The 11,806-nt window shown below is 32.6% G+C and overlaps 1 protein-coding gene across 2 annotated transcripts; it reads right to left on the bottom strand.

Moving 5' to 3' along the window:
* Positions 1 to 2,572: 2,572 nt before the first annotated feature.
* On the bottom strand, positions 2,573 to 11,557 carry LOC127716309 (collagen alpha-1(XIV) chain-like). Of its 2 annotated transcripts, XM_052222481.1 has the most exons (5): positions 11,399 to 11,557; positions 6,301 to 6,843; positions 4,918 to 5,037; positions 4,315 to 4,414; positions 2,583 to 2,732 (listed from the first exon to the last, which is right to left on the bottom strand). In XM_052222481.1, the coding sequence occupies exons 1-5, from the start codon at positions 11,466 to 11,468 to the stop codon at positions 2,669 to 2,671; spliced, it is 897 nt and encodes a 298-aa protein (XP_052078441.1). In that variant the 5' UTR covers positions 11,469 to 11,557; the 3' UTR covers positions 2,583 to 2,668. The 2 variants fall into 2 exon arrangements, with proteins under 2 accessions (XP_052078442.1, XP_052078441.1); XM_052222482.1 differs by lacking the exon at positions 4,918 to 5,037 and having other exon boundaries at positions 2,573 to 2,732.
* Between the last annotated feature and the right edge of the window lie 249 nt (positions 11,558 to 11,806).

Genomic DNA, 11,806 nt, shown 5'->3' with positions numbered 1-11,806 from the left:
ATGAGTTTTGCTCATTATTCTGTTACCTCGTTCCTCAATTTATATAGTTCGTTTGTTTATATTCTTAATCTGTTTCTGTGTTCCTGGCCTAGAAGAATCGTTCATCTTTAGACCTTATAAGAACTGTAAACATCGTATCATCGTTACCTTTTCCCTTTCTCACGTGTATCCGCTACCGGAAAACTGCAATTTCATTACAATACCGAGGAATATTCCGTAGAGACGTCATCTTTGACAAATTTGTGGCTAACCACAGAGTGAGTTAATTTTAGAACATTGTATCTGAAGCCTTCAAATTGCTCTTCACATATTTGAACCTTTTATAAATAAACCTTAACTGAGTTGAGACAATTAGAACATATTGATGTACAACGATTTGCAAATAAATAAATTACTACCAATGTATGTTCATTGAATATATGTCTCTTTTCGTTTTTTTTTCTCAAAATGTTTAAAATTTGTTATAAAATAAAAATCAAGACACACGTTTCTATTATACAACTTGTACAGTCGTGCTTGTCTAGTGAAATAATTTCTGAGAGAGCAGAGAACATACTTCTACTAAATTTGCATTAATATAGATCGATCATCCCGGTTAACGTTCAAGACAGCTTATCAATATGTTCTGCATCCAGAGTAGAAACAATTATTATCTTACATCTTACACTAGATTAAAACATCCGGATTGCTCTCTGGTATATCCTTAAATGCTTAATAACTACTGATCCACCGAATTCCCCTGTGTCTCAAAATAGATGTATACTAAAGTTTTCGAAAAGGTTAATTAAAGAACAAAATAAATGAAAGATGAAAAACATTATTAAATAATCAATTAAGATATATCATATTTTTTTTCTTCAACTGATCGGGCAGACCTTTTAATTTGCGCGAGGACAGTCTATTTTCAGACGTGTGTGATTAGGATTATTTCACTGAATTGACTGATTTCTATTTACATATCAGTGTCATCAAACTGCAATTGAAAAGAACTAAGTGTATTATTTGAAACAATATTTTGACTAGTTTTTAAACAACAACTGTATAAAAAAACAAAAAACGAATGTGTCACACTATTTATATTTCGAATACACATATAGTATTTACATATATGAATGGGATCAATGACCATAACTGGACATGTGCTTTACTTTTATAAGGTTTACTTTTATTAATTGTGACTTGGATGGAGAGTTGTCTCATTGGCACTCATACCACATCTTCTTATATCTATGTGCACTTCTTTGAGAAGTTTATCCAAATACGCAGGTCTGTAGATTAAAGCATTGCGTTCGAGCATGTTGCACTATATGGACTTCATTGCCTAGGGTGCGATCCTTACACAAAACTGCTCCTACAGGGGCAAGTAGGAAAAACGACTGAAATCAACAATACATTTACATATGTTTTACGGTCATCATCAGCAATCGCTTTACCGATACGATTTGTTGGTGTCTCCACTAACTAACGACATCGTCTGTACAAGTATAGTCTTTGATATATAATTTAACCGATTGTGTCTCTAACCCCGACTGTGACATTATTCTCATGGTGGTTGATGCATACATAGCAGGTGCCGCTTGCCCTGTTGACGCACCTGGTCTTTTAAATGTCGGAGTTTATGAAATTGTGTCATTTTTTGAGTGTTACCTTGCTTTTGTCTTTCGTCGATTTTTTGAGATTTGAACAACGGTTATCAAGTCAGGAATATGGCAGTTGTTACCAAACAGTCCGTTTCTATGTATGTTGGCGTTTTGGTTTTGTTGCACTTCAGGGTCTCTGTTGTTCCGTTGTATCCCTCTGATAGTTGAAGTGTTTTCCTCGGTTTTAGTTTGTAACCCGGATTTGTTTTCTCTCAATCGATTAATGACTTTTGAACAGCGGTATATACTAATGTTTACTTTGTTTATCTACTGCCCTTTTAATCTATGGTAAGCGAAATTATCCGCCCAGGAATTTTTGAGAACTTGAAATAAAAAATACAAACAAGGCCTTGAAAAACAAATAACATATATAGGGAAATGAAGTGTACCAAGAGTAAGTATCTACTACTTTACTATTAACAAGTGTCTGGTTGCTCAAGACAAATAAAACATAATGTTTTTTAGATTCTGGTTGATTATCTTATACAATATAAGTTTATACAACGAGAAAAGATATGCTCGAGAAGTGTCCATATCGTTACGATTGGAAAATATTTGTTTCGTTCGGAAACAAACTTGTTATTTTCAAAAATGTTTTAGTCGTGTATGAAGAACATGTAAGTGTGTTAAAATCGTCCGTTGGTATTGCATTCAGGATTTTCTATAAACACATGTCTCTTTTTTGTATCTGTGGCTCTTAAGAATATACTCTACTTCTTTAATAAAGTTTCTTTTCAAATTCGATCCAGTAATTAATTTCATTTATGATTCATGATTTTTAGTTTGAATTGTTTTACATTTGTCATTTCTGGGCCTTTTATAGCAGACTATGCGGTATGAGTTTTGCTCATTATTGAAGCCCGTACAGTGACCTATAGCTGTTAGCCTCTATGCCATTTGGTGTCTAGAAGAGAGTTGTCTCATTGGCAATCATACCACATCTTATTTTTATATCATTTATGAACTTTATTTAACATATTTGTATTGTTTATTTTATTCATTAAATATTTTTTCCCTATCTATTGTTGTCAAATTTCCTGTGTTGTAAATCCAATTCCTGGTACAAAAGTGATCCGCACATGTACTCTTTTCCTGAAAAAGATTTAAAAAAATAATTTAAAGATAAAATATAAATTCATAGTTTTGAAAACGCAGTTTATGTGTTTGCCATCATATGTTAGGCGGTAGTACCGGTATTCTATCTAAAGAGACTGAAAATATTAACCTGTGTATACTTCTGTCGTATGCGTTACTTAATAAGTGAATGCTAAGTTGTAAGACGATATCTTACGGCAAACAGTGAAATTGCAATTAACAAAAAGATCATCTACTTTTTATGTATCAACAATAAAATTAATGTGTTTACACAAAATTCTGAATAAACTTAGTATTCAAAAACAATTTATCATTTATACATGTAAAAACACAATGTACTAGTAGATGACATCAACACGTTTCTCTTTTTTATTATATTTTTCAGTATAAAACGCATATGAAAAAACTTTTATAATTTGTACAAAGGACAATCATTCTATTCTAGTACCATACATATTGATTGACTGCGGTATAGAAATATGATCACCTGTATTTCCCCAGTTCCGATAACAAACTATTACTAAAGAAAATCATTGTACTGTTTAGGATGTATAAATACGCAGCAACATGAGGTCGGGATGATAATGTTTAATTTGATGCCTCGTGTAGAGAGAATGCTACATACTCTGCAAGTTACAGAACGTTTCCAAAAAAATATCTAAGGGGTGTGTAAGTGACCAGTTACAAGGCACAATGTCTGTCTCTATATATAAATGCCCACATTTTTATTGTGGCAGTCCAAATTTCCCGCTATTAATCCAAGTCAACATCTACCTTGCAAACTCTATCTGTTGTGAATATAATCAATTTGATCTCGTCCTGAAAATGCATGAAATGCTTGCCACTGGAGTTAAGCAAACAACACTTTATTAATTGATATTCTATTTTATGAACATTTTACTTCACTAAAACTGTTACCACTAATATTTGTTTCGGTGATTTTGCATCCTTTTTCACGGAATGTTATTTATAATAGACTATTTACATATTACCGACTTTTGACTCCGGATTATATCAATTGTCGACTGGTTACCTTGGACATCATGGTACCAAGTCAGGTAAGAGCAAGCTAAAAAAGTAAAACCAAGCTTTCAATTTTGGGGGAAAATAACCTGGTTAATATTTTTTTTTCACTGCAAAATCATCGGAAAACAGTAAACTTTCCCCTCAAATTACACCGATTATATCTTTGATTTTACTTATTTTGACTGCTCTTACTTGACCGAGTACCATGATGTCCAAGGTAACCAGTCGACAAATTATATAATCCGGAGTCAAAAGTCGGTAATATGAAAATAGTCTATTGCACATATTATAATTAGTACTAGAAACCAGGCATTCTTTAAAATCCTAAAACCAATCTTAAAAAAATGTTAGATCCATAAACGGAAAAAATTCTCACAAGAATTTTTTTAACCACATGGTTGCTTATTATTACTTCATTGAAAGTTTAAATTGTGGCTATATCAATTGAATCCAGACACAATTTCTTTGTGGAGTTATTTTCTTGTATAGTCACAGATACATTGTTACTTTTTTTCACAGGTACCAAATAACATCTAAGTAATATATCATATACCTATTGACCAGTACTTTATGTACAACTATGGTCACTACGATAGTAACAGCAATAACTACGACAGAAGCCAATACTGTTCCAACAATTATACTGGTTTTCGCTAAAATTGTAAATTTATTTTGTAATGCAATACATGAAATGAAAGAAACGGCAATATTATAACATTTTAAAGAAACTAAACTACAGATAAAAGCAAAGAATACTTCCCCCTCCCCTTACAAAAACAGTAAATAACATTTAATTTTCTGAATATTTTTTCAACAATTTGGGATGATACATTGCCAACATATTAACCTTATTAAACACATGTTGTCTGTAGTTCTATTAAAGAATGTTAAGTTTTACATGTTGTAAGTCCATATATGATATTTGTAGTATTTTAAACTAATTATATTATTAATAAAAAAATTGTTAATATAATGCAACAACTATTTGTTACTGAATGTTAGGCAAAACAAATACAAAATATGATCATAAGGTACAGTTTGTAAAGTGATTGTATAGAAGTTTTTTAGTACGTAACAATAACGTCATAGTCATTCTATTATGCAGAACCTTGTGCTCATACTATATTATATGGAAGTAAAAAATGTAAATATTTACATCCTGTGTCTGCAGACAAAATACCGGACGTAACTGTTGTTGAGGTAACTGTTGGCCATGGTGTTGTTGTCACCGGGTCTGTTTTACAATCTGCCAGTAAGGTTGCCGTCAAAGAACTATCTTTCAAAAACAAACACACATAAATATGTCATACTAATCAATTCCAAATAGTCGAACTTAAATTCAGGTTTGCATTCCATTGCGTTTGAAAACCTACATTTTTCGAAGATAATTTCTTGCTTCAGTACAAATACATTATTTGTAGCTATAATTTCATCCCGTTAAACCTTTGAGGCTGATGTCGATCTAATTATTTTTTAAGAAACTTGTTTCCGTAAAATTGGACAAAACAAATTAGCATCAACAATTTTTATGAATCTGCCGATACGCTGTACAACCTTCTGACTTCTGTGGCTTTTTACTGGACAGTTTAGAATATTTCAATCTCATTAAAATCCGATGTTGTGATACGCTACACTCCCTCTTAGGGTGGAGAGTATCGTAGCGAAAATTAACAGCTGATTTTAATGAGATTGAGAATATTTGAATTATTACCGAGCAGTACACCCACTTGGATTCACTTATTAAATAAGTAAGGCATTTTGGTGACCGTATGAAACCTAAAGTTGCTAAAAACTTCGTCATTTTAGTCTCTGGTGGATAGTTCATTGGCAATCATAACACATATTCTTATCTTGGAGAACGGATTCTACCTAGGTAACTGAGTTTTAACTAAGTAACTAGACTGTTAATACTATTAGTTTAACTCCATGTTTTAATCGCTCGTCTAATGTCGATTGCCTCGAGGGTTTTTATATTTGGAGAATTTGAGAGGATGAATTCTTGTTCAACATCCAGTGGCAAATATAACATGAATAACAAGACAAAAGCGTGTTAATGCAATATCAATATAAACCAAGCTTTATACAACATACACAGTAGAGTAACAGTCGGTAGAGGAAGAACTGTCATCTAACCTTAGTCCTAGACACAGAAAACTAAATCAGGCCGACCTGACTTTGCTTTTTGTTACTTCTAGATGCCTCATGTTGGGCGAAGAAGCAGTAAATAACAAATGTTCAAGTATTTGGTGTTAGTCAGCCTGCGTTCGAGACAACGAAGGTGAATTATAAGGTGTTTGACGTAGGTCTGCAATAATCTCTATTGACCATGGATTTATACACAACTTTTTTTAGACTCTGTGAGATTTAGCGGTTGACTAAGTATCTGCTTAATTTTCGTCAAAATGTTTTTTTCTTTTTTTTTCTTGTGTCGTTAGGATACTGTTTTATTACCCCTACATCTCGTTCTAACAATGAAAAGGTGCAGTATTTCCTAGGGAGAATAGTTAAAAGTATTGTATCCATTAATCTAAATAATTACCTAGTTTTGGAACTAAAGCTGGTATAAGACCACACAAATATATGAAGTCAGAAACATACATCACATAATATGATGCCGGATCATTTGCTATATCCTGAAGTTCATTTAGATGTGATGTTCCAATACCGACTGCAAAAACTTCAACACCATCTGATCTTAAGCTATCTGCCGCTGTCCCTGGGTCGATGGCACCATTGGACGCCCCATCTGTTAACACAACAACTACTTTATCTACTCCGGTTCTTGCTCCATTTGAAGTTTGTAAAATATATGTTTGAACATACTGTAATGCTTCCCCTGTGTGGGTATTACCATCAGTTGTTGTACCTATTAATCCGTTTATTGCTGTCAACACACTTGTATTTGTGGAGTATGTATCTAGTGCAAACTCCAAACTGTAAGTAGTACTATATGTTACTATAGAAACCATAATTGCATTGTTACCAATTGTCAAATATTCTGTTACCATGTAGATGAAATTTATAGCCTCGTTAAAATTGCTTTCGGCCACACTTCCAGACTTGTCTATTACATACACCACATCTATGGATCAATAAATATAAGTATTAAAGTATCAAACTCGAGTTTGTCAAAGAAGAAAATATTTATATAAACCTAAGGAGATGTGATATGATTGCTTATGAGACAACTATGAACTATAAGACCAAACAGACGAGGATACGTGGTTTCTTATCCGCAATATATCACGGGTAGTAACCTCGTCATATCGAAAAGCGTTTAGTACAGTGATTTTGTCATAGTTTGGTTAAGATGAACATGGTTGTGTTAAGTGTTTTTGTTGACAAACAGTTTCAAAATATAAACATTCGAATAGTTTGTTAAAGGAACTAATGACAACAAATTCAAGCTGGTAAGTATCTTTGTTTATAGCTAATATGTTATCACATCAAAATTTGTATCATATAGTTATCAATTTGACACAGAATATGCTTGCGTATGTCAAAATTTAAAAGTTGTGATTCGTTTCTAATGCACAAAGAAAAGTGGTTTGCTTACTGTCTGCTACATCACATATTTTGTTATGATATAAAACTGCCGTCAATTTTCCCGAAAAACAGCCCCTAGTGCACACAATTTGAGATTACAGAATATTCGGTGTCATGGTTTGGTTCATTCGTGTCATGGTTTATTTCATGTTGAACATGGTTCAGTTATGTGATTCTATTCGTGAATGAAGGAAGAGTAACGATCAAAATAAACAGACATTATATATATTGAAATACTCTTTTTTAAATCGTTTAATTTGGAATACAAAAGACATATATACGCACATTAAATGTAGTATTAAATATATTATTAAGTACATGCGGTCTGATTGCCAATGAGATAACTATCCACCCAAGACCAAAATGACGTAGATGTAAGCAACTATATGTCGTCGTACGGCCTTCAGCAATGAACAAAATCCATACCTTTTAGCCAGCTATAAAAGGCTCCGACAAAATTATATGTATAAACAATTTAAATGAGAAAACCAATGTATTATACAATATTACAAAAACATAATCATTTTTATTCGTTCGTAATAATAATTGATAAAAGTGGACATTAAATCGGCTTCATTCTAATTCGGAATTGTGATTTTTCATATATTTGAATTCTGAACTTGTGTGTATTTTTTTTTTTTTTTTTTATGTTTACTAATAGTTTGTAAAACAAATAAGTTTTAACTGTTGTCCACGTCACGCGTTAACTTTTTGTTTCGTAGATGGTTGAAGACTTATGGTGTTCTCTTGGTATCGTTTGGTTAGTTTTGTAGTTGGGATACTATAGCATGGGCGTATAACCCCACATCTCCTTTTATTCATCATAGACTGGTTCAAAATAAAACAACAGATATATAGTTTAGTAGAAAAAAAAGATGAACAAAAATTACTTTTTGACAAGTTGATACGTTTTGCAACTTTACTAATTGAACAAGTGATGCCGCTCACGATATCATCGACAGAGTCAATCCTGGACAAATAATCTATGTGAAACAGAAGCAGCGCTTTCTGTTTTTTGTAATTATTATCTCAAAAGATAGTTTAAAAGAGCAGAGACTATTTAAATTATAAAAGCAAAATAACAAAAATACGGGACTTCGAGGTAAATTCTAAACGGAAAGTCCCTAATCAAATGGCAAAATCAAAAACTGAAACACATCAAACGAACGGATAACAATTGTCATATACCTGACTTGGTACAGACATTTTTTTCTGTAGAAAATGGTGGATTAAACCTGGTTTTATAGCCAGCTTCACCTCTCATATGTATGACAGTCGCATAAAATTCCATTATATTGACGACGATGTGTGAACAAAACAAACAGACATAATAGTTAAAAATGTAAAAAAATAAAGGTACAGCAGGCAACATTGTGTTATAATCTTAGTCACTATAAAAACAAAACAAATATTTCAACAAAGAAAAACAAAAAGTACCGAGCCACGTCAAATGGATTGGGCCAAAAATAGACTAAACAGTTAAAGTAATAATTTACAAAGACAAAAAAAATAGAGTACCATAACACGTCATTAAGATGACAAACAACGTCAGTACTTAGAATCTATACTTAATTTACCCACAAGGTCTTCCGATGAACTTTTTTGGAAAAAGGACGAGACGTTCTTTGACATACCACTGGCTCATCAACTTTCTGCTCAGACACTGGTGACGGTTTACAAAGTCTGAGTAGCATCTGCAAGCTCTTGAATATCGAATGAGTTGGGAAATGTATATCCCATATGCAGGAGAAGTTGGTATATTGCTACTAAGGTTGGAGAAACTGATAATTTCAAAATTAAAATCGTCTTGTTTGTCATAAATTCTGGTACTAAGATGACCGCTCATGCCAAATTCAAGGTATAAGTCTAAAAATGAGGCAGAGGAAGCCGTGTCTGTTGTTCCTTTAATTTCTAGTTCTGAGGGATATATTAATGGAATTCAATCAGAAAAGTCTGGATTGTTAATGGAAAGAACATCATCAATATATATGAATGTGAAATTAAATGATATGGCTTCTTTGATCTTCTTGTTTTTTACAAATGTCTGAAGGAACTCCGACTAATATGAAGATAAGAAGACGTCGCTGCCGAACAGTTCGCTCTCATAGAAATACCGATAATTTGGTGACAAAGTCTACCTCCAAATTCAACAAATATTTTGTCAATAAGAAACTCCAGCATACTGGTCACTTGTTCCTCTGTGTAGCATGTTTTATTTTTTGTTCACTATTAACAAAATATGCCGTATGGTATCCAAAAGTAATAAACGTATAGCGTGCGCTACCATTTTTATGTTGAAAAGCATTGTAGATTTAAATTATTTCTTTTAGACGATTTTTCAATTACACATAGGGAATGGTGGTACACAGGGTTAAAAAATTAAACGTTTTGATAGAACTAATTTCAGAGAAAGATCGAGATTTACATTTATTCAGAAGTTCTTTAAGAGGTTTTTTTTTAAATCCATATATGGTTAATACCACTACGCGAGTAAACAGTTACACGGTATTTCTGAAAACCCTCTTTCATTGCAGAAAGAATCTTTGTCAATCTAATGGACAATTCTTTCGTCGAACATGCAGATGAGCTGGCAATGTACGGCTGTTTGTATGGAATTTTGTGAAGCTTAGGTATCCAATACAAACAAGGTAAGTCCTCCGATTTGCTGCTCAAAGTAATGTTCATTGAAGCTATTAAGGACTTATGAATCACCAAAATCTCATCCTTGTCAAATGATGTTTTTGTATGTGGGATTACATGAGTGCTTATTTATTCCTAATTCTTTTACAAGACACTCGTAGTAGTACGATTTGCATACTAAGACAAGTCACGTTGTTTAATGTGCGTTTTGCCAATTACAGCATCTAATTTTGGTTTAAAAGGCTTTTTTTCTTTTTAGTCAGTTGGTAAATTGTGTAACCTCGTTTAATTACAAGCGTTTTTAAACAAACTATCAATATTGAGCTGAAACAAATATATATTAATTTGGATCTAAACCATGACAAACTTGATCAAAACCATGACGAATTTCTAGACACTTAACCGAACCATGTCATAACTTAACCAAACCATAGCAATTTCGATAGGTTGCTTATTCTGCGTTAGTTTCTTGAAAACAACAATTCCAATGTAGATCGTTTGACTAACAATGCAAATTCAAACATCTTATTTGCTTTTTATTTGCTCGTTTGAATAGAACTGAGGCAATTGTTCGGGGAAGTAACTTAACACAACCATGTTCATCTTAACCAAACTATGACAAAATCACTGTACTAAACGCTTCTCGATATGACGAGGTTACTACCCGTGTATATGCAATAGTATAATAGTCCATGAAATCGTCTGGAAAACAGGCGAACGAATTCCCAGTGTAACCAGTTTTAAGGAAGTACAGTTTAACTTGTATATATAAAGGTCAACCGGGAACCAGAGGAAACTGACCTTATAAGAGAAGTGACCTTTGAATTGAGATTCAAACTGCATTGATACTACTTCATCAGTGGGGCATGATGGTATCCCGAACATACAGGGTTTCGCTTAATAGACGTGACCTTTATCAGCATAGCAGGTTTTACTGTACATCATTTATAAAGTTAAAAAAGTGCCTTTTGCGAACGTAACCTTGGACAGTGGTATTAAGACAAAGCATGAGAACAAATTGTACGAACTAGTTGGACAGGGCTTGGCCAATCAGATCAACACATTGCACACACAAAAAAATCAACGTATGAAGTTATGAACAAACTGCAAATGAGTACGGTCAAAGACAATATTTTGTGTAAATGTTTTAATTTTAGGTCCGCCTAAGATAGTAGGGAAGTAATAAGTTTTGCGGCCTTCGCAACGGTCCTTAATTTTAATATATTTGCAAGGTAAACAGATCAAGGGCAACTTTAATAAACCAATTCACCCAATGAGCAATTTCATTTCTCCAAGAGGGATAAAGATTTTTTTTTAAAACAATAAGGACAAATTTGGAAATGCAAACTACAGATGGAAATTTACATTATGCTTTAAATACGGGAATATTTAATACTTATTAACTGGTTATCTACATTAAAGGGGAATAGAAAAAACCCAAAACGACTCACCTTTAAGTAGGCTATTCCCTAAGTTCATCCGATGCAAAACTAGATTTATGAATAATAACTGCTTTAACATGTCTTTACATAACTATGTGTGCTGAGATGTAATACATTTTTTTCATTTGTTCTCCCATATTATTGTATAGGTACATATGCAGTCATATAGAGTTATAATTGGCCTATTTTACAAATAGACGAAATTTTACAAAGTTCATTGATTCCTTTCTTTAAAATTACATATATCGTTTTTCAATCAATATACTTTTTCAAACAAATAGTATAAATAATACTATTCTCTTGTTTTATAAAAGAAAGAGATCTCATTTCCTATCGTTTAGTGTTACTTGCGACTATAATTTTTTGATTCATGATGGTTTTCTGCAAAACGTCCAGTGACAAATATTTCATGTATAT

The sequence above is a fragment of the Mytilus californianus genome, unplaced genomic scaffold (genome assembly GCF_021869535.1).
Source record: "Mytilus californianus isolate M0D057914Y unplaced genomic scaffold, xbMytCali1.0.p SCAF_9, whole genome shotgun sequence".
In the NCBI taxonomy this organism is placed as follows: domain Eukaryota; kingdom Metazoa; phylum Mollusca; class Bivalvia; order Mytilida; family Mytilidae; genus Mytilus; species Mytilus californianus.
The sequence above is the reverse complement of the archived record's forward strand: the minus strand, read 5'-3'. Positions and strand labels throughout refer to the sequence as shown.

Bases quoted from the DNA above. Each gene is read 5' to 3' on its own strand.
- LOC127716309 (XM_052222481.1), bottom strand. From the start codon at position 11,468: ATGTTAAAGCAGTTATTATTCATAAATCTAGTTTTGCATCGGATGAAC. The intron at 6,844-11,398 runs GTGAGTCGTTTT...ATTGATCCATAG, and splicing joins AGGGAATAGCCTACTTAAAG to ATGTGGTGTATGTAATAGAC. The intron at 4,415-4,917 runs GTAAATATTTAC...TTACAATTTTAG, and splicing joins TTTGTCTGCAGACACAGGAT to CGAAAACCAGTATAATTGTT.